Source organism: Glarea lozoyensis (genome assembly GCF_000409485.1).
Source record: "Glarea lozoyensis ATCC 20868 chromosome Unknown GLAREA10, whole genome shotgun sequence".
Classification (NCBI taxonomy): domain Eukaryota; kingdom Fungi; phylum Ascomycota; class Leotiomycetes; order Helotiales; family Helotiaceae; genus Glarea; species Glarea lozoyensis.
In genome coordinates, this window is record NW_007360984.1 from 1,982,172 (window position 1) to 2,004,764 (window position 22,593).

Consider the following 22,593-nt stretch of genomic DNA (forward strand, 5'->3'; position numbering starts at 1 on the left):
CGAGCAGTCAATGTGATTGGCCCAGCCCGCCCCAGACAATCTTGAAGGGAAAGTGGAGAATCCCTGAAGTAACACGAGCTATTTTGTATTTTCAGCAACATCACCCATCCACATTCTCACAAGAGCATCCATTCGGACCCTTCGAGCCTAAACATGATCATTTTCGGATGCAGTCTCCATCAGCCTTTGCAGCCAAGTGAGGCGGTAGCTCACGTCACCTGCGTTTGCGCGGTCGTGTGAATGGTTCAATTGTCAAGTCCATTCAGAGGTGGTACTTCATACGTCGCTGCCCGACAAATAGCAAGCTCGAATCCACGAAACATATGCAATGCAACCCAACCAAAAGACTTGTGAACATCTAGACGTGGGGTATCAACCATCAACACTATGCGGATAGCTTCGCCCATGTCAGCCGATCCAGTAATGTGTTGTGAAGATGCAGTTCGTACGATTGCAATTGGAGATGCATGTCACATAGAAAAAAGGTCCAATTCTGATTAGGTATTTCTTGAGTTCAATCGATATGGAGATTTCGTCTCACTCGATATCGCGGTGAAGATGCATCATAGCCGCCGGAAATCATCTGTACTCGAGGGCTACAATATGCCTGTGACAGAATAATCACATGAATAGCTACGAAAAGAACGAGACTTACGAGTGATTGGTGAGAAGTTATACTGTAAGGTGAAAGTACTTCGAAAGATGGTTATAGTCTCAGGCGGAGTCAAGGTAGAAGGAGGGGTTAGGTACATGTCTGATATTCAAACTGAAGATAGAGGAAAAGAAGAAGAAGCAAAGAAGTGAGGAAAGCTTCGCTTCCTTCTTTTATGAAAGTACTTGGAGATTGAATTGACCAGGAAAGGAACGTTCCGTTGTCTATGGGATAAACTACTTTCTGTTGCCAAAGCCTCGACTATTCCGCTCTCTCTTCTATCGATCTTTTTAATAAAATTGGAACGTCCTTTTTCATATCCTCCTGCCATTTCAATCCCCAAATGATACTCGTTTCCAATTATTGGCTTTTTTCGGTTTCAATCTGTCGAACAAATAAGCGTCTCAGGGCATAAAGACATGACTTTTTCGAATCCATTCGGAATTCAGAACATCAGTACCTTAATTCACTCATCACATTTCAAACAGCAAATAAATATAGTTCCTCGTCTACTTCACCAGGCCCGACTTTTAACCACCAACGCCAACCCCTGAATTCCTATCCCCGTAAAAGTCTCACTGCATCTTTCGTCTCATGCGTTTCGTAAAGAAACAGGCAACGAAAAAAGCAAAAGAGTAAATCGAGCGACCAGAACAGGACTCGAACCTGTGCTCCCGAAGGAATTAGCTTTCTAGGCTAACGCGATAACCACTCCGCCATCTGGCCTGATTCATGACGAAAAAGTGCTTATTTTATTATATATACTCAAACAAAAAAGGGAAGGGAGCGATTGGACGAAAAGATAGGGTGGTGGGGGTCATGTGGGGCTACATCTGGGGTTAGTTGGGTCGGGAGGTTGGGAGGTTCAAGTCCTCAGTCCTGTAGATGTCATGATGTATATTGACGATGTATTATTTGAAGCGCAGATATCTCGTAGATGGATTAATACAATGCATTCCAGCAAATTACCATGGTATATCCCCCCCTTAAACGCCATAAATCCTCTCCCCACCCTTCCACAAAACTACAATCCACCCCCTACGATTCCTTCTCGCGACTCCTCCCCCTCAACCGCGCCCACGCACCCGCTAACCTCGTATTAAACCGTTTACTAACATACTTATCGAAACTCTCCGAGATATACATCAGGAGTCTCCCACAAAAGAAGACGCCCAGGAACGAAAGACTCATGATGACAGCGAACGAATACCAGTAATCCTCGCGCGTGTACACGCCTTCCAGGTCTTTGATCTGGATGGAAAAGTACGAGGTCATGAGGGAGACGGGGAGGAAGAGGACGGAGAGTTTGGCGAGGAGACCGGCGGCGCGGGTGAGGGAGGCGGTGGCTTCGGAGTCTTTTTGCGCGTTGATGTTGAAGTACTGGGGATGTTAGCTGTGATTTTTCGGGAAGAGGAAAGGTAGATGTACGGTGTTTGTCAGAGCGTCTTTTTCGGCCATGAATTCTTTGGTTTCGCTGAGGATGAGGAGTTGAAGACGGTCGCCGAGACGTTCGAATCGTGAGATTGCGGATGTAGCGATTGCTGGACCTTGTCGACCCTTTCCTCGTGACCACTGGGATTCACTGTTTGCGGATAGTGTTCTACTGTTATCTATTTTCGGAGGTTCTAGAATTCGTTGGATGATGTTCTTGTAGCCTTCGTAGACGTGATCCATTTCACGGATTCGACTGCCGAGGACGTGCAAACGTGGAATTACATCGATTTCGATTGTGTCGACGGATCTTTTGCTCTACAATAATTAGACACCAGAATCATAAAATATGACAAACACCTACTGCATTTTGCAAAATATATGTTCTCTGGGATAAGTTAGTACATAATCTAGTATGAATTCACAAAGAGACTTACCAAATTACCCAATGTAGTTTGGAACCCCGCAACAGTTTCATAGGCCGCATGCCAATCGTCGAATAAGTAATAGAACAAATTACTAGCTCCCTCATGGCCATGATGAGTATCGTTCTCTTGGTCTAGTGCAGCCCGAACAGTTTGTAAAGATATAGGGTTGAAAGAGTCCTGGTTTAATATTGAGACCTGGCTCAAAACACTAATGGTATTTGCACGAAGAGATAGGAGGTCCTCCGAATTCGTCATGCCAGAATCCTCATGGAACGAAATAACAGTGTCTAGAAATGGTCAATAATCGCTCGTGTCTTATCTCTGGCCAGGGACATACTGTCGTCACAAATTATTAGCCATGAGTATAATCGGCGCTGCCTCCCCTCATCTTCTAATATGTTCGCCGCACTTTTCTTGGATCTCCGACGATGCATCCAATTTGCTCCAACACAGATAACTTTGGTTACATTAGTATGCAACATAATTTTGAGAACATGTGTCTTACATTTATCTCCAGAGTCGACCGCATGATAATTCACCATTTGATTGACTATGCTGTAATGACTGAGCTTCGGCAATTCCTTGACTGGCTCTTTCGTAGCAGCATAATCCAAACTTGTCCTTGAAACATCTCCTTTCTCCTCATCGCCGAGTTTATCGATATGTAACTTCTGTTTTATGCGATTCGGCTTTTTCGTCGTAGCTTTCTCAACGTCAAAGTTCGGAGGTGTTTTGATGATGGCGCGAAGTCTGGCAGAGAAGCCATAGTGTTTACCAAGAAGATCCGCTACGCCCTCGTTTTTCAGTCGATCGTATCGTATCCCCCGGTCTACTCCGCCATCGGGTCCCCATATGTTGCTATAAACAATTAGCGGGAGATGATGGTTAAGTTGGACAGATGGGCCACCAACATCCACCGAATCGGTGTCTCATTCTTATGTTCTGGGGTCGCATTCTCATCGTCTGAGCTCGCATTCTCGCTGGCTGGTCTCGCATGCCTATTATCTGGTCTCTCTTCTGATATTAGAGCTCCGAATTGACGTACGTCAAGATCAAATGCGATTTTGGCCTTGGTCCTTCCAAATTCGACGACGAAATTCGATGTCGAGGGGTCCTTTACAAACTCTTGACTCTTGCGATAGTAGTCTTCATCATCATAATTCACGAACCTCCCGTCTTTCTCCATATTGATGTCTGGCGCAAGCGCAAGGTATCGCACAAGAATCAGTCAACGAATTGAAAAGAACACCAAGAGCGAGACATCATGAGGAGGCTGTCTCTTTTACTCTCAGCTGGAAGCGCCCCCATTGCTTCCACTGCAGCCTCGTGGAGTGACCGACTGCTGTGGTTTCGTGACACGCGAGAGCCTAGAGACCCTGGGCTTTTCCAAGGTTAGTGGGAAGGGACGGGGCTGACAGCGCCACAAAATAGGCGTTGCGGGTCTGTCTTTCCGGATTTAGGCTTTGGCGTGTACTGAAACACGGGCAGATGACCAACTGTGGAAAGCTTGTACAGTGCTTGGTCTACTTGGTCAAAACAACTCCTACAATTCTGCAACCAACAATCGCATTTTAAATTTAAAGACAGTGACTACGAATCAACTCGTCTAACCTGACATTGAAGATCTTCGAACTGGAGTGAAGGTAGCCTCGATTGCCGTATTGCAGCCAGTCGGATGCAGGCAAATTGTTACCGCCTACCGAACTACTTTGCGGTTGTGGACGAGAACCGTCTTTAAAATTGAAGTACAATTAACAAACATTCGGGTGTCACCAGTTACAAGAACGGTCAGAGATATCACGTTAATAGTGTTGCATCACACGCTCTAGAGGGTACACACCACTCTTGGAAACCGAGGATTCGACGGTTTATCAGCTTTTTGTTCCGCAACCCATTGAGTCATTGAGACTTGTCATGGATTTCGAAATTATCAAAATCGCTCGAGACGATGCCACCGTCCGGTCTTATGTAGAACGTTACAAGGCTTTTCGGCTACTGTCATTACAGACGGCTCCAGATATGTTTGGCTCAACATATGAAAGAGAAATTGCTTTCAGCGAAGATACATGGCTCGGAAGATTGTCAAGTCCAATGGCAACTACTTTTCTCGCAATCCAAGAAAATCGTGTCATAGGCACGATAACCACTGTTGGCCCTCTACCTTTTCTTCCAGAAGAGTAAGTCCATTACTTCGGTTTGAGGAGTCCGTCCATACGACCATACTCTATCAATTTCAACACATGTAGGTCCTACCTCTAACTCTTTGCCAGAATTGCTCCTACGAGCAATCCATGGACCGCTCTTGACGGCACTAATAAAAAGCCTCTGTACTCTCACTTCCGCGTCAATGGCATGTTTACTCTACCTGACGTCCGCGGTCGAGGGGTTGCCAAAGCCCTTATGCGCGAGAGCATCAAGCAAGCCATTCAGGATGCGACAGACTCAGAAACTGAGTACATGAGCAGCATTGTTGTTGATGCTGATAACCCATCAGCGGTCGGTCTCTATCGGAAATTTGGATATCACACGATTGGAGAAGAGCCTCGGTCTCCTGGTAGTGCGAGGAAGGCTTTATTGATGAAGTATTCTCCTGACGAGGATGCCAAAGCTTTGCTACAGACATAGCCAGCAGGCTATCAAGTCTGTTGGAACATCAGAGTTTCAGCAGACCGTTTCTTGCCATTAGAGACGAGATGGTACTCTACCACATTTACTCATTACAACACATTACAGCTCATCTCGTGTCATACACATATCCAATTCTCACAACCTTGGAACTTCCCAGCCCTCTGGCTAATTCAGTGAGTACCTACCTGGCCTGGCCCTGGGCTGGGTACTCGATACTACAAACCCCACTGTGCTACTGTACTTGATTCCAATCCAGCTGGATGGCCTCCACGAGGGCTCCACTTATCGTAGTTGTGGCGGTGCGTGTATGCTCGTGGCTGTGCATTTTCTAGCGACAGCCATTTTTGAGATGATCGACATCTCTTCCGCCAATGAACCACTCAAGTTTTGTCGCTCAAAGATCAGCACCACGCTACTCCAACCACCCAAAAACTGGGAAACGGTATTCCCTTGACGTATCCATGCATCTTGCTACAACACTCGCCGAATGGCTCGAGAAATTCTCGCCACACCATCTTTGGTGAGTCCCAAGGTGCATAAGAAGAGTTGGCGTTGTCCGTAGGTAATTTCTCCGAACTTTGGCTTTCTCGAATTCATATCCAGGCGCAATGCTTCACTCTTAACACTACAAATTACTATCCCTTTTCCAAGGACAATTGTCACATACCACAGTCTTTCCAGTCAATATCCACAACTACCTCACCATGCCTTTGTCAAATTACCTTGCTCTCCTCGCCGTTACGCTCTCGTTCCTACCCTTCTCCACTCCGCAACTCCTAAACTCCCTCCCTTCTTGCATCGTAGACTGCATCAATAATTCCCCAGACACCAATTGCTCCCTTCTCGATATATCATGTCTCTGTCGAGCATCGGCCGGGAATTTTCTGACTGATACAGTAACATGCAGTAAGTCTCGTTCACTTCCTTTCCAAACAATCATAGTATACTAACGAAACAGTGCGCGCTCAATGCGACAACTCTTTAAACACCAATGTCCTCCTATCACCCCTTCAGCTCGCTTGTCAATTAGCAGGCTCGCCAATCCCGGCTTCAGCAATCAGAAACGCAGAGATTGTAGCTAGTCAGCTTCAAGGAGTGGTTACCACTACTGTTACTGCTGGGGCTTCTCCTTCTTCAACACCGCAAAGTCCGACAAATGTGCAGGTTACGACCACCACTGTTCAGAGTCTGATGACTTCGACGGTTACGCAGACGACGACGAGAGATGGGAACGTGCTTCAGAGTGTAGTGCCGGTTATAGTCGGGCAGGGGACTACGAGATTTGGAAGTGGAAGTGCGGTTTCGTCCATCTCTACGAGCTCTAGCAACTCTGGAAATGGAGGTGTAGGAGGAGCTGTTATTATCACAACTACAAACCAAGCAGGCAGTACCTTCACTACAACCACCAGTGCTGGAGGAGCTGTAGTCATTACAACTACGAACTCAGCAGGGAGCACTTTTACCACCACCAGTAGATCATCTACAAGAGCATCATCTTCTCAGTCGAATCCTTCTCAATCATTGTCTTCAACAGGGGCAAATGGATTAAGCACACTTTCAGGAACTCAGACCCCACCTACCTCATCCCAAACCTCGGCGAATACCCCATCGACCTCGACGACATCTTCTCAAGACTCAGAACGGACATCAAATCCAGATGACCCGGAATCGAATAGTGCACCTTTTAGAAATACAAACACTGGGACTCGGGATAAGGAGCCGGGAAGTCTGTTCGCTATGAGTGTTGCGATGGTTGGGTTGTGTGTGTGGCTGTAGGGAGATGTTTTTGGAATATGAAGAAAATGAATAATGAATTATGTTGGAGTTTGGTATATCACGTCAAAATATTTAAACGTAATGGTTTGGCTGTGGAAATGGGAATGGAGTATAGATGTATATATTGTTTGTTGCGTCAGTTAGGTTGTATATAAATTCATAATTACTACTTCCGCGTTAGTATACGGCAACTTGTCCTTTAAGGTCTGTTTTGAACGTGTTTCGCTTCTTCTATTACCAACCCGTGATCAAGAACCGGTCATTGAGCTACACCATGCCTATTACACTTCTTCCTTCTGTTCAATACAACATCACCTCTTACAGACAAGAAGACACGTCAGTCTTTATCGCCTGAATTATAATTTCACTTGCTCGTGAATTGCTTGCCTCGTTTAATCACGGAGTCAATAGGGGGGAGATTCACAAGCGAGAATACTCGAGGCCAGGCAGCAGAACGGTCTCGACCAGCATCAGAGGGAATGGATAGCGATTTCTGTGAAACGGTTGGAAATAATCTTCCGGGAGTGGCACCGTACACCACAGCTCTATCCAGAAAGTACCTTGATGGCTCTCATGGGCCCGTCCTACCCTCTCGAACACAACATGGTCACCTCGCAGAAAGTCGGACCCCTAAAAGACCAAACATCACAACATGGTATCGGGTTATCTATCCACTGCATACACAGTTAAGCTGACCTCGGACGATGCTAACTTAAGCCAATGCTTGAACAAACATTCATATGAGAAATATAAATGCCATAAATGACGCAAGATGTATCAAGACCCCGGTGGCACCAACAACAGCATCAGATCTGACTTTTGGATCCCCACCCACCCTCTGCAGCTACTTCAGTCACCGTGAGTGTCGCGTGCATCTCTTCGTGTCCTCGTCTGAAAAAGGGAACATTGTGACCTTTGCCAGTCCATGAAGTTCTCCACGTTGGCGTATACGGCGGTTTCATTGGTCAGATGGTCCTTCGTTCGCGGCGTCGATGCCTTTGTTGCTGAGACATACACCTTGAGGGCTGCGGATCCGTGCCGAGTCTGGCGCGGATGGGGTAATAAAGTCTGACGTCCCCAGAGTGAGAGATACGATCATTTTCCTCTTCTCGAATACATGTTGGGAGTCATCTGTGCGTGTGCTTGAGATACCCGTCCATATGTTGACTGTTGGACTCCGACATTCCTTCCCCAGACCAGGAAGCGAAAGCCACGAACGTCACAGCTAAAAAAGGCCTACATGCCTGTCGAAAACCCTTCTAATACAAACGCTTAGTCTGGACAAGAGAAATGGTCACCTATTCCTAACCACCATCCGAAATACCCTACTCCTCCCTTCTTTTCTTTCTTTTATTTCTTTTTTCCAGATTGTCACACCAGATTGTTACGATGCGGACGACCGCAATATTAATAGCAGCACGACTGCTCCAGATCTCATATGCAACGCCCACGGGCTCCAACCAGCAGCAACTCCTGCAGGCGCCATTGGAGGACCTGGCAAATTCACACCACCCACAACCAGCATCGAGACGATTGCATGGCCGCTTCCTCCACATAACCGGTACCATGGAAATGCGAGATCTCTTATCTTGTGCGATGCTAATGACATCCCAGACTTGCACCCGGACATTCACTACAAGCCGCGCTCGTCGACCGACGAAGAAGATGCGTGTCATCGTGGGAAGGGGCCCGCGGGGTTCTATGGCGCGGAGACATCCGATTGCGATAGTCCGTACAGTCTCGTGAACGCGACGTTTAAATGGATCGAGGAGAATGTCAAAGATACGATCGATTTTGTGATATGGACGGGCGACTCGGCGCGACATGATAGTGATGAGGATATACCGCGAAATCAAGACGAGGTGCTAGACACCAATCGATGGGTTGCGAAGCTGTTTGCGGATACCTTTAAAGCGGATGCCGGGTCTGAGAAGGCGTTGTCGATTCCGATCGTCTCGACGTTTGGAAATAATGATATCCTGCCGCACAATATCCTGCTCTCGGGGCCAAATAAGTGGTTGAAATCTTATACGGATATCTGGAGCAAGTTTATACCCGAGGAACAGAGACATGGATTCGAACGCGGGGGCTGGTATTTTGTGGAGGTTATTCCGAACAAATTGGCCGTTTTTAGTTTGAATACGTTGTATTTTTTCAAGAATAATGCGGGCGTTGATGGTTGCACTTTACGTTCTGAGCCTGGGTTTGAACATTTCGAGTGGTTGCGGATCCAGTTGCAATTCTTGCGAGAAAGAGGCATGAAAGTTATGCTCATGGGCCATGTTCCTCCGGCGAGAACGGATAGTAAGGCTCTATGGGACGAGACTTGTTGGCAAAAGTACACGCTATGGCTTCGACAGTACCGTGATATCATCGTTGGTGGACTCTACGGCCATATGAACATTGATCATTTCATGTTACAGGATACCAAGCAAATCACCATTTTGGGAGATGAAGGGGCATCTACCGCTGATGAAGACCGCGACATCATGGATGATGAACTTTCCATTGAATCTGCGAATGATTATCTTGAGGAGTTGCGTCAGAATTGGTCAGACTTGCCGAACCCTGCTTCGGCTTTGAAGGATCCAAAATCTGTCAAGCACAGCGGGAAATCAAAAAAGGGCAAGGGCAAGAAAGGAAAGGGTGGAAAGGGAAAGAAGTCCAAGAAAGATAAGCTTCTTGATAAAATTGGTGGTCCTTGGGGAGAGAGATTTCATGTCACGAATGTTGGGCCGAGTGTAGTGCCGAATTACTTTCCGACTATCCGTATTGTCGAGTACAACATTACGGGCCTTGATGGTGTTACTCTCTGGGCGGACACCAAGGTGATTTCGAAGGATACGACGGAGGCGGATTGGCTTGATGAGGAGGCACCATTGGATGTGATGGATTCTGATGAGGAAATCGAAGAGGAACTTGAGAATGATGAAGAGACGACCAGCCAGGACCTTGACGACGAGGAAACCTCTTCTAAACACAAGAAGAAGAAGTCTAAGCACGGCAAAAAGAAGCGAAAACACGGCAAAAAACCAACAGACCCCAATCTCACCGTCCCCCAAGCCCCAACAAAGGGCACACCACCTGGCCCAGCCTACTCCCCTCAATCTCTGACGCTGCTCGGTTACACTCAGTATTTCGCTAATCTGACGGCTATTAATAACATGACGCTCGTTGAATCGGACGATGATGAAATTGACGAGGAGAAATGGCGAAAAGGCAAACATGAGGGTAAACACCCGAAGAATAAAGTGCCGCATCCGAAGCCTTTTGCGTTTGAAATCGAGTATAGCACGTTTAACGATACCGTGTTTAAGTTGAGGGATATGACTGTGAGGAGTTATATCAGATTGGCGCATCGCATTGGACAGTATAGGCCGGGGAAGGGGGATTCGATTGAGGATGTTGAGGGGCAGGGCGAGGACTTGGAGTGGAGTGATGAGATTGGGGACGAGGAGCCGAGCGATGACGAAGATGAAATGAATGAGTCTGATGAGCACAACGAAGCCGAAGATGAAGACGAAGATGATAGCGACGACGCAGAAGACGACGACGTAGAAACGGATAAACATAAGAAAAAGCATCATAAGAAGAAGCACCATAAGAAGAAGCATCACCACAGGAACGAGAAGAATAAGGTCTGGTTGACCTTTATCCAACGCGCTTTCGTGGGGACGTTGGGCAAGGATGAGCTGGAGAGTTTTGACGGGGTTGGTGATGTGGATGAGGTTGTCGGGGATGGGAGGCATTCTGGGGAGTTATGATGGGAAGGGCAGCTTTAAGGATGTGTGTGTGAGGTGGTGTGGCTTGTGAGGAAGTTTTAAGGCAAGGTTCGTTGTATGAGGAATATGTTATTCGTGTGAGAAATTGCATTTTTAGGCGTCTTGGGTTGGGAAGGGGGAGTTGGGGCGTGTATGATACCTTTTTTATTGTTATAGCATCAGTATGCAGAATGAGTCAGGAATTTTGACCGTGTAAGAACGCATAGCTTATTAGTCGAGACAAGAACGCGGGTTTGAGAATACATGGTTTCCCTGTCTCCATCGAAGTGGAAAAGGTGAAGAATTCGCGTCTGGAGGAGCTTTTTGGATGATAAATATCCTCTCTCTAGAAAGAATTGTGAAAGTACGAAACAAGGATGTTTTGTTCGAGAAGTTTACTTGGGGAGAACTTGACAGTCCGACAGCAATCAGACAATTTGATGCCCCACATTCAGCCTTATGACGATCACGTGCCAATTAAATGAACTTGATTTCGCAAGGCTGAAATTGTTGACCTCAAGCTCTAACAACAGCTGCTACAAACTCACCAAAGTCAATCATTTAATACAGCAGTACGGCCCATCATGCATCCTTCACGGCAGGCCTATGTAGAGGAGGCAGAGCCTGAGGATAGGGGTATTGATCTCCAGAATATCCGTACGTAGTACATGTCTACAATAAGTGCAGGAGCATACTAACAACTTCTTCCAGCTCTCGATCATGACTATGAGATGCCATCAGCCACGGCTGGTATTGCCCCTGAAAGAGCCTCCGCAATCCTCAACCAATTCAACCGCAAACGAAAAGCTGCTGCGATAGCAGTACCGACAGACGATGGACGAGTACGCGCCAGGTTACGGGAGATGGGCGAGCCCATAACGCTCTTCGGCGAGGGTCTAGGGGACCGGAGAGATCGTTTGCGCCAGCTAATGGCGATTCAGGCGGAGATTGATGAGGCTGAAGATGATGATGGGGATGCGCGGATGGGAGGGGTTGAGGAGGATGAAAATGGAGAACAGGAGGAGGAGTTTTATACGAAAGGGTTACCGGAGTTGGTTGAGGCGCGGAGAGATATAGCACGATATTCATTACCGAGGGCGAAACGGCGGATTGCGACGCAGAAGGTTGAATCGACTATACCATTACGGACGCATGTCAAGTTTCGAAAGGAGATCAAGGAGAGGTTACAGGGCTTTGAGTTACAGGGAAGTCAGATGGCGGGGGAACGACCGGTTAGTATGGTGAGGTTTTCGCCGAATGGAGAGATGATTGCTGCTGGGAATTGGGGGGGTGGGATTAAGTTATTGACGGTACCGAATTTGGAGGAGAGCCGGACGTTGAGAGGTCATACAGACAGGATAGGAGGGATAACGTGGCATCCTGAGGCGACACTTGAGGGAACGAACGTCTCGACATCATCGTTAAATCTTGCTTCTGGTGGAGCGGAAGGCAATGTTCATTTATGGTCACTAGACCAAGACACACCTCTCGCTACATTATCCGGCCATAACCAGCGAGTGTGCCGGACAGAATTCCATCCATCAGGCAAATACCTCGCCTCGGCCTCAGAAGACACAACATGGCGACTCTGGGACGTAACCACAACAACCGAACTCCTCCTCCAAGAAGGCCACTCCCGAGGTGTCTTCGCCCTATCATTCAACACCGACGGCTCCCTCTTAGCTTCCGCAGGAATGGACAGCATAGGCCGCATCTGGGACCTCCGCACCGGCCGCACAGTCATGATCCTCGAAGGCCACATCCGCCCCATCTACGCCCTCGACTGGGGCGTCGACGGCCACCGCGTGCTCTCGGGCTCGGGCGACGGCTGGATCAAATGCTGGGACGTCCGCAAAGTGCAGCCGTCTGGCGGGGTCGGCGCGCACAAAAGCGTCGTCTCTGACTTACGCTGGTATAAAGGCGATGGCGAGCTGCCTAGTGCTGGGAAACCGAAGAAAGCCGGGACGTTCTTCGTTTCGAGTGGCTTTGATAAGAATATTAATGTTTTTTCGGCGGATGATTGGGGGTTGGTGCAGAGTCTGAGTGGTCATACGGGGAATGTGCATGCGGTTGATGTGGAGAGGAGGGGGAGGTGGATTGTTAGTGGCGGGTATGATCGTACTGTTAAGTTGTGGGGGAGGAATGATATGGAGGAGTTGTAGGAGGGAGCTTGGATCAGTTGAGATGGATTGTCGGTATTAAGGAGACTTTATCTGACGAACGTCAGCAGATTATATGTTGAGACCAAGCTCGGAGGAGAGATTACATACAAAAATCTAGATACCCTTGAAATCTACAGTAACACAGAATTCGCGTCCTCAAACCGAATTGAGTTCTAGACATAATGTAATTGACAATCTCGCCAAATCTTGCCCCGTTGTGGTTTCAGCCACTGGAACAAGAATTGAACACTCTTCGCTTGCACAGACACACTTGTATTTAAGGCGACAGTGTGCTATCAAATGAATTACCATTACCTACCAGGCTTTCATTACTCGGCCCGGCCATGTGTCTGCATGGGCAATCGCTTGTTTTATTGCACGTGAAGAGAGCAATATTATACCATCAACCATGAAATAACAAACTTTCAGTGTATTCAATTGATGGTCAGTGTTGCGCTTGTACTTGCTCGATTTTCATTCAAGAAAAATACTCAGTTTTGTGGGTTCAAGAAAGAACACTATGTTTATACAGCTGGTATCTTTGTTGTGTGATTTGTGGTTTATGATTACGACGAATCAAGTTTCGTCAGGGAAAACTCTGATTACATTTCGTTTAGTCACAGCATATTTTCTGACTTTCTTGATGTGTTTTTATCTGGTTTGCTACGGAATTGTGGGTTTGGGCTTTGGTGAGCGTTATTGATGTGGCCTTGCGCGACGGAGGGGGTTCTTGATTAAGTACCTGCGCTGCAGTGTTTTTGCTTTGTCGGCGGATTGTGAGTTATGATAAAGGAGTTTGGTGGTTCACATCATGCTCTTTCTGGCGCTTTGTATGAAATTTGCGGGAGCTACCTTGATCACTTTAGCGATTATCTTTAGCTAGATGAATAAACGTTGATGATTTGCTACAAAAGTGTGGATTTGGGCTTTTGGTAGAGAGCGTCATGGTAGTAAAGAATAGGTTCTTTGATCGAATACAGACTTTGCAGCGTTGTTGCTTTGTCGGCGAATTTTGACTTATGACAAAGGAGTTTGCTGGTTTATATAATGCTCTTTGTATGAGATGTGTGAGCGCGACCTCATTCGCTTGGCGATTGTCTTTTTGTTTTTATTTTGATGGTGTGGGTGGATGGGATGTATACATACTTCTGGATAATTTCGTAACAGGCACATAAGTCGTCACTTTTTGAAGAGAAATAAAAGTTAAATAATCATAAGTAAATACAAAGAATAGTGTTCTAATTGTCGATCCCCCTGGTATTTATATTCAAAGTAGATATATAGGAATGCTGATGACTCCATGACTCCGACGACGATGCTAACGGGTATATTAAGAAAAACAGACAGGAGCCAAGTATGTTCGGCCAGCGAACAACGTGATGTCCGCTTAAATTCCGAACGCAGCTCTGGCCAGTGCTAACTTCTCGTCGCGCTTTGTGGCAGGCTCGGTCTTCAGACATCTAATATAAGCAGGCAGAGCATCTGGACCGCCAGCTTGGATCTTAGCTTTCTCAGGGACGCATAGAGGCTCTGTGGTATAATACCACATAGCGGATGCCCAGCTGTATTCGTCGGACAAGACCAGCGCGCGAACGGCGTTCTTCTGCTCGTCGGTAAGACCAGCTGCGGATGTGGCTTTTGTGATTTTGTCGACCTGTGGAGCCAACGCTGGGATGGATCTTGCGTACTTCAGATTGTTCTCAGCATCTTGCAAATTTCTCGTCCCCTTGCCTGCCGGAGGCGTTGTTTCTCCGTTCATGGCTAAGCCGGTGTTGTATTTGAAGTCCTCTGTTTCAAAGGCTAACAAGCTCAGGATCATGGCTATCTCGTTTACGTTGTAGATGTTGTAGTCTTTGAAGGCTTGGATGAGGAATGGTGCTGCTTGCTCGGCGGTCCTACATTCCCCTGGGACGGGAGCTCCGTTGCATGAGGCTGAGCCTGGTGCAAGTTGGAGGAGCTGCGTTACCGCTTGATCCCCGGCCTTGCGAGCAACGAGGGATTTGGTGTGGAAAGTGTCTTTGGGAAGGGCAAGTGCGTTTGTGCTGGCCAGTCCGCTGAGGAAGGCCAGTGTAAGGCTGTTGAACAACATATTTGGAGATAGTGATTTGGTAAGTTGTTGGTTGAGTAATCGTGTTGAGAATAGTGGTGTGGTTGTGATCTTGTAAAAAGAGAGGAAAGGATTTTAATGATTGTAGTAATAGGCTGTGGTACCTTATGGCAACGAGAGTCTTTATAAACGATGAATAATGACTTTGTTCCTGCTGTTCTGACGAGAAATAAAATAGGACAAAGACTGAAAGGATTCGCGAGATAACATGGGAATAATACCAAGTCCAGATTCGAACTCTAAAAGACAGGACAAAGACAGAATAATGAATTGTACACGGACTTAGCTGGATCTCCAGAGAAACGTCAAAAGAAGTGCAGAGTCATTGGCTTTTGGCTGAGGGTCACGACCATTTCGCTACCGAGGCCAAAAAGGAGACCTAACCTCATATGGAAGAGGGAGCTCGTATATGTTTGAACTTCGTAAGGTCTCAGCCAATGTGAGTCGTGATATCGAGATCCGGAGTCGCGGTGGTCAAAAACGTGTCAATAAATGAGCGTGATTGTGGACGTCGTTTCATGTCAACTCTTTGAACTGAAGTGTTTGGATGCGAATGTAAACGAAAAGGGGAATTTTATGGGGCTGCGTTTTTACAGCTTGCTTGCGAGCCAATCATAACTTGTGATCCGTCTGCCCCGCCAGGCCAGGGCATCAGCCACCCTTTTGCTGTTAGTGTGGCGCATTAATACGCCCTCCTGCAATTGTCAACCAGCGAAACCACCTTCAACTTCAACATCACAATTAAGGTCATGGACAAGCTCTGGAGCACCACAGGATGCACCTTCTATTCTATGTTGCGCGAGAAAACCATCCCTTCATATTTCACATCGTATTCATTCTTGAAATCTAATCAATTTTCCTTATTCATTCTTCAGTCTTCACAACGCCACCAACACATTCAATGGTGGAGGATTCAAGGATCCATGCATGAAGACCGAGGCTGAAGAAGATTTACGAAGTCTATTCGCCATCATACGGCTATCTGGCAGAGTGGGAACCTTGGAAAGAAAGAAGTCAATTGAGTCTACCAAGTGGTCGTGATGAGAGAAAGACTCGGCGGTGAGCCGACCTGTTCACGAGTCGAAGATCTTTAGGCGATGAGCCATGGCCAAGGAAACAGACCAGATTGCTTCGTCCTATCGATGATAGAAATTTTGGTTGCAAAAACTGTCGACAGACTATCCACCACGCGTGGGGATCAGTGAAGCAAGATAAGTCTTTGCATTATACGTCCTCTTATCATTTAGAAACACATTGAAGTAAACGAGCCGAACTTTGGTTTATTTTAGGATTAAGATTTCAGGCGAGGTATATCGATGACTTGAATCGTCTCGTGGGGTTCCTTGACTTTCAGCCAATCTATCAACAATACATCAACACAATTGCTTTCACCACGAACCAAGCACTGAACCCCAAAAAGATTCCTGGCAGAAATTAAGAAAATCGAGAGAACAGTGTTGCGAACCGGTCTCTCAGTATTGGTGCAACACACTTCAAACTCTCTTATCTTTTTTTTCAACTAAATAGACAGCAGCCTTTGTTTGTTATCTTGGAATCCGTATTTAGTCTCTACGAGCACGTCTGTGACTTTTCCTTCTGCTGTACCGACAGCCCGGCCTTTATCGAGACCTTTAATCTACTCACTCGAAGGCTTGGAATTTACTTAAGCAAAGAGCTAATACCTCTATCAAAGCAAGACTGCTCTCGGTATTAGAACACCTTGACGCTTGCCACCGGCCAGACGCATCGGGAGAAAGTGCAGCAGAATAGAGAAATGGCATTACTAAATTCTTTGTAGGCGACAGATCCAATCAATACCGGTTCCTCCCCTCAGTCGTCGTTCCCACATACGGAGAAGCCATTAGATCTTCATCCACTCTGTATACCTCGAGTAAATTACAGAAGGCTTCTTTGGCTTTAGTTATGGTTTACCCTGGTTTTACTTTGCGCTCACAATATCGCCTCTCCTACCTGAAATTGCTAACAAAAATGCTGGACAACCTCGTGAAGATCATGCTTCATCCGTAGATGAAAATGCTGGCATCCGCAAGTTTCTCACAAGAAATGGAACTTTGCCAATTTTCTACCTTCGTACAGTCTTCATGCAAGGGTTGCCTCCGCAATAAAAAGGCGCGTCTTTGCCTGCACAGAAGCAAGGTATTGAATCCATCGATCCAGTTGCTGGTTACCTAGGCTATGTTTGTGGCACCAACAGTTGGGTTTCCGAAACACGACCTCTTGGCGGTTAGTTATCTGCGAATAACTCAACCATCGAGAACCACAACTCCTATGCCCCACTACTGGGATTAAAGTTCTCCGTCAGAATCTTGAAGATTAATACTTCTTGTGGATCGGATATCACAGTCGAGCGAGTGAAAAAATGGTTTCTCTTGACCAAATGTCGAATCTCTCGTTTGAAAATAACATGTTCTACTTTTCAAAGCTGATCGAGTCGAAGGATCGTTTCAAGCACGAAGCGGGCAGATCAGTGTAGATTAGGTTTGGGGTTGATGGCAGTTCAGCCACCAACCGGTCTCATGTGGGCCCTGGCTGCAGCCGTCGCTTTCGTACCATAGACCCTTCACCTTTCTCGGCTCACCCTCAAATTCCAACATAACTATGCATCTAGATTACCGCGCGCGCCTAAAAGTATCTTAGATCTTAGACTCTTGATGTTGCTCTTCCTTATAAATGCTGAGACGGTTCCATCCCGTCCAAAGCCTTGCGTACGCAACGTAAAGGACTCTTTTCTTCGCCTCTTTCTATGCCCTTGACTGTTTCTGTCCTTATACAATTATGTTGAACATGTTCAATGAGTCGGGGAAATCTTCTACGCCAGGAAGGACGGCCGCCTGGGGCGTACATTGGCTTTCACCGTTCACTTTGATAGGGTCTACAGTCACTGGAATACTCCTGGCGGGAAGCCATTACGCTTACTATAGCTTTCTCAACAACCAGCTAGCAGGTTCAGAAATGCGGCAACAATGGTCCCTTGGAATTGGTACTGGAATTTCTGTACTCGCAAAAGCATCTTTCTGTACTGCTCTTGTGGTAGCAATGACACAACGTTTATGGACAGTCCTTCGGAAAAGATCACTCAGTCTCAAGGCTGTGGACAATGCTTTCGCCCTAAACACTAGTATATTAGCCTTCCTAGATCTTGAGGTTTTGGCCCGAGCAAAATTACTCTCTTAATGGCTGTCCTTTATTGGTAAGTTTTTAGACATTCCTTGTAAGCCTGAATAACAATTTTAGGTTGATGTCAATCATAAGTGTTGTAGCGCCAGCGACCCTTTCAGTTCAGTTAATCTCGAGAAGCAACACAACCCAACTCCAAGTTCCACTCATAAACATGAGAAACTCAACTTGGTTTTCAACCCAAGGCTGGGGGTCTTACTTAACTCCAAGCATTGTAGCATCTCGTAATGCTTTCGCATCAGCATCTTCAATGGGCGTATTAGCTCAACACGCCCCCTTTCCGAACTCATCTTACCCTCTGAAATTTTTGGGGCCAGCCTACAAATGCGGCAACGTGTCTGAGTCAGAGGAAGTTCGCTTCAATGCTGTGATCTGGAATGAACACCACGGCTTTCCAGCTGTTGGGGCCCGTGTCTACTACGGCATCAACCCCGGCAGAATCATCACCTCTGATAACCCCGTACTTAAAGATTTCAATTTGCAAGAGCTTGGGTCAGGATTTAATTATATCTCGATTAACAAATTGTCAGCAGCCAAGAACATATCATATCAAATGTACAATGCAACATATAATGTCCAGTTCCAATTCAACAACGGCATTCAATCAACAATCATCCACAGTGTCGATTCGATGAACACATATAGCTACAGAGGATACCCAGATGATATGGACCACGACAGATCTAAATCAACCTACGCCGCGTATGCAGACATCTTCTCCTCCCTGATTAGTGGGAAAATGTACGAAGGAGCATCTCAGCTGAATGTACCGACTGGACTTAATTTCGGGTCAACTGCAATTTACATGTGTCCGGAAGTGTATAACGCAATACCAGACGGCTACAGACAGCGAGAAACGGAGTCGTCATCGTCATGCAGAAATGGAACTGTGGAAAGAGCTATTGAAGACCTATCGTGGAACATTACTTTAAGCATGTTCACTGTACCTGAACTTACGTGAGTGCAATCAAATTTGGTCCATTCGACGCGCTCAGTGACCCTGTTAGGCTCATGTATCACATAATTGACTTCTCCAGAACGAACACTACGGTACCGGTTACAGCCTTGTTTCTAGAAGCTAGATACAAATACAACCCCCGAAATCTCCTCGTTACCTATGGCGTCGCGACGGCAATAACAATTGCCTATGTCCTAATCGGGTTTCACGCATTTACTGTCAACGGAATAGCTTCAGACAGCTCGTTTTCCAGCATTTTGATGACGACTCGAAACGAGGATCTAGACACACTCATTCGGGGTCACGGTCTCGTAGCCCAACCGCTGCCCGACGAGATTGCAGATGTGAAGTTGATGTTTGGCGTTATAGGAGGGAGAGGCTCTGAAGGGGGACATGTGGCTGTTGGGTTGGCGAATACGGTTAGTGAATTGAAGAAAGGGGAACAGTATTATTGAGAAGGCGAATTTGATAGGGATATAAATACAATAACGCTCACGAGGTAATGGGTTATGAAATTAGACGATTTGTGTGTTGGCTGGAACGCGATGGCCGTCCTTCTCTTGGCATTAAGTGTGTATATACATATATATAATTGTAGTAATAATAAAAAGATAATCATATAACATCCAAATCGCCTTTTGACATTTGGTGAGAAAGAGAGTGTTAACCTCGAGCAAGATCTTCAGACTGGTTACGACACTCAGCTGCTTTACAGCCACCTGTTCCAATATCAAAATCCATAACCGCAACATCCCATATACATCCATCTGCGAATCACATTATCCAATAACAACTATTTGACTAGGAAATTGTTGTGCAGCAGCATACTCTCCTCGCAATTCTAAGCACAGTTATATTCATTTCTACAAAGAAAGGTCGATCTTCTGAGTCTATAAAGTACCAGTTATGTCAATTCTGAAAATCTAACATTGCACTGGGCATCCCCTCACTCCAATCTTCTTATGCTCAATCGAACCCAATCTCAGCTTTCAATAATGAGCTTGGCATCTATTGGCGTTTTGTTTTCTACAGGCTGCTACTAAAAGTATCCAGCAGAAGTTTCTTCGCATAACTTCAATCACACACTATCGCTACCCTTCCATCAGCTTTCACCCTCCATCGCTATCCCCTGTCCCACTATCTCGCTAAACACTTCCAGGGTCCTCAAAGGTGAATACCTACACCTACAATTCACCACAACAACCACAAATGACATCACCTGGGGAAGGTAAACCTTTTGTTACATGTCGCACTTTCAACGTCGTGTTTCTGACGAGGCTGACATTTTTGTGTGTTGAGGAGGGGAAGGCTTAGCCTTGTCGGTATATTGGAGAGGTACATGGGGATTTAAAAGGATTGTAACGGAGGAATGTGAGCTAGGTGAGAGAGAGTGAAGGTGAGGGAGATACTAGTGAAAATAGTGAAAGTGATAGTGAGATAAAAGAGGGATGTAGGTAAGGTAAAAGAAGATAGATATTAAGAATAAATAGATATAGAGTATAAGAGAAAGCTAAATAATACTAAATACTTCGATATACGAGGGCAAAATAATATAAGTTAGCTATAACTTTTAATTTCCCTAATTTTTACTTAACGTTAGCCGCTTATAGAAGATATAGTAGAATACTACTATAGAACAAGTGAAAATATACTGAAATTATTTACAATAAACGATAGAGATAAAGATAATTACTAAAATATAGCCGAGAGCTTTCCTAAAAGAGTAAGAATTTAAAGAGAAATCGCTTAATATTAACAATCTAGCAAATTATGAAAATTCGAAATAACATAGTTTTTCGGTCTAATGAGTATTAACTTTTCACATAACAAGACACTATTCGCAAAAGACCTAATAAACGAAACCCCTAACCTTTGTCGCTATTTCTCGCTTAATCCATCCCCCCTAAATCCTCCCAAATACCGCTCTTATCTCTAAAAATCTCTATATACTATGCCCCACAAACCCATTATACTTCCAGCCCCTAATCCAATAATCGTCTACTCACAAGTTCCATACTGCAACAACCCAAGCCCCCAGCTCTATGAATTCCCTAGCCCCATGAATATAGCCACCAAAATCAAACACACCTCTACATACGACCATAGATTGTGGACTAACTGGGCATCCCGTCCGCTCTGCCATCCATAAGCCACAAGTCGGCGGGTTAGTAGTTGGGTGGGTGACCACCAGCGAATACCTGCTGTTGTATGTTTTTGAACTTTAGTGGGGTACAGTTGTTGTAATTGTTTGTTAAGCGAGGAAATATCAGGGGTTGTTTTTTATCTGACGAGCTCTCTTGTTGTATGATATTGTTCTAACACTTCTATTAACTCTGACATTGCTCTATAATGCTGACATTTTTGTTGTCATTTGCATCGGAATGGGATTTGCTTGTCAAGTGAAGAGGACTTGGTTTGGGCATTACCCTTTACCGAAAGGAAACTACTTTTTAAAATTCTTTGTTGCGTTCGATGTAAAACATCCATCTTAGTGGATGAAATGTTTTCCCTTCTCATTGTATCGCCAGTGTAGGCATGTCACGAGAGTCTACTGGTGTAGGTGAGTGATTTGGTGTTTTTAAATAGATGGAAACCGTCATGGGGGAATAAGATATCTTTAAAGCATCGAATGAGAGGGAATGAGGTAATATAATGATGTTAGTAATGTCATTCTGTTTGAGTTTGTACCTTACGTTTCTGATGAAGGATAAGCCAAAAAAGCAGTTGTCTTTGTCTTGCATCACCTATCCGTGATGAGATCTGGACGCTCTGCTTTGGTTTCAGATAAATTGTGAAACTAGCATATCCTACAGAAACACTGTCAATTCCGAGTAGCAAAGAAGACGCTGGTTACCCCATACTTACTTGATAGGTAAATAGTGCCTACGCTTACTTAACTGTTATAAAGTCGTAAAACGCTGTGTGAAGTGGCGGACCGATGGCGGACCCAGAGAATGATCAAGGAGTTCACTGCACTGGAATCAGTAAGAAATCTAGCCGCTTCTATATCCATGCGTCATTAGTGATATGAAAATATCATTTAATCATAGTCATTCAAGAGCAAACACGACCCAGTCCATATTGCGTAGTAACTCTCATCCAACAACCCTCTCATCTCTCCTCGCAATTTCCACGAACTCAATCTCCCATCCACTAGATCAAGCAAGATCAACACTCATCACCCATCCCCCAAACATCAACACACGTCGTCAAAATAACCACTCACCGCCAAGCACCACACCACGCCTTTCTCCCAGCCCATGCCCGCCAAACACCCATCAAGCTTTCAGTGGCGTCCTGTCTGCCGTGAACCTGTCCAAGAATGAACATGGATACACTATACCCTTGCCACTTCCGGACATTAATGAGCAGCGTGGCTTGGAGATTGATGCAGCGCCGATTCACAGTCATGCATATCGGAATTTTCGGATGGATTATGAGTATGGGAGGGCGAATTAGATGGGAGATTTGGAGATTTGAGATGTTGAATGT

At 45.8% G+C, this 22,593-nt stretch overlaps 8 protein-coding genes across 8 annotated transcripts; 6 read left to right on the plus strand and 2 right to left on the minus strand.

The window, feature by feature from the left end:
- Positions 1-1,690: 1,690 nt before the first annotated feature.
- On the minus strand, positions 1,691-3,697 carry GLAREA_05671 (uncharacterized protein; the record flags this gene model as incomplete). The annotated part of the gene is made up of 7 exons (XM_008078960.1): positions 1,691-2,032; positions 2,081-2,401; positions 2,448-2,471; positions 2,521-2,798; positions 2,849-2,968; positions 3,017-3,369; positions 3,429-3,697. 7 exons carry the CDS (start codon positions 3,695-3,697, stop codon positions 1,691-1,693), a joined length of 1,707 nt encoding a protein of 568 aa, XP_008077151.1.
- Positions 3,698-4,425: 728 nt separating this feature from the next.
- On the plus strand, positions 4,426-5,136 carry GLAREA_05672 (Acyl-CoA N-acyltransferases (Nat); the record flags this gene model as incomplete). The annotated part of the gene is made up of 2 exons (XM_008078961.1): positions 4,426-4,688; positions 4,782-5,136. The coding sequence occupies 2 exons, from the start codon at positions 4,426-4,428 to the stop codon at positions 5,134-5,136; spliced, it is 618 nt and encodes a 205-aa protein (XP_008077152.1).
- Positions 5,137-5,843: 707 nt separating this feature from the next.
- GLAREA_05673 (uncharacterized protein) lies at positions 5,844-6,915 on the plus strand (the record flags this gene model as incomplete). The annotated part of the gene is made up of 2 exons (XM_008078962.1): positions 5,844-6,045; positions 6,098-6,915. 2 exons carry the CDS (start codon positions 5,844-5,846, stop codon positions 6,913-6,915), a joined length of 1,020 nt encoding a protein of 339 aa, XP_008077153.1.
- Positions 6,916-7,687: 772 nt separating this feature from the next.
- On the plus strand, positions 7,688-10,679 carry GLAREA_05674 (Metallo-dependent phosphatase; the record flags this gene model as incomplete). The annotated part of the gene is made up of 2 exons (XM_008078963.1): positions 7,688-7,773; positions 8,192-10,679. 2 exons carry the CDS (start codon positions 7,688-7,690, stop codon positions 10,677-10,679), a joined length of 2,574 nt encoding a protein of 857 aa, XP_008077154.1.
- A 581-nt stretch (positions 10,680-11,260) lies between these two features.
- Positions 11,261-12,838, plus strand: GLAREA_05675 (WD40 repeat-like protein; the record flags this gene model as incomplete). The annotated part of the gene is made up of 2 exons (XM_008078964.1): positions 11,261-11,333; positions 11,388-12,838. The coding sequence occupies 2 exons, from the start codon at positions 11,261-11,263 to the stop codon at positions 12,836-12,838; spliced, it is 1,524 nt and encodes a 507-aa protein (XP_008077155.1).
- A 1,387-nt stretch (positions 12,839-14,225) lies between these two features.
- Positions 14,226-14,927, minus strand: GLAREA_05676 (uncharacterized protein; the record flags this gene model as incomplete). Its single annotated transcript, XM_008078965.1, has 1 exon — positions 14,226-14,927. The coding sequence occupies one exon, from the start codon at positions 14,925-14,927 to the stop codon at positions 14,226-14,228; it is 702 nt and encodes a 233-aa protein (XP_008077156.1).
- Positions 14,928-17,741: 2,814 nt separating this feature from the next.
- Positions 17,742-18,140, plus strand: GLAREA_05677 (uncharacterized protein; the record flags this gene model as incomplete). The annotated part of the gene is made up of 1 exon (XM_008078966.1): positions 17,742-18,140. The coding sequence occupies one exon, from the start codon at positions 17,742-17,744 to the stop codon at positions 18,138-18,140; it is 399 nt and encodes a 132-aa protein (XP_008077157.1).
- A 157-nt stretch (positions 18,141-18,297) lies between these two features.
- GLAREA_05678 (uncharacterized protein) lies at positions 18,298-19,556 on the plus strand (the record flags this gene model as incomplete). Its single annotated transcript, XM_008078967.1, has 2 exons — positions 18,298-19,100; positions 19,151-19,556. The coding sequence occupies 2 exons, from the start codon at positions 18,298-18,300 to the stop codon at positions 19,554-19,556; spliced, it is 1,209 nt and encodes a 402-aa protein (XP_008077158.1).
- Between the last annotated feature and the right edge of the window lie 3,037 nt (positions 19,557-22,593).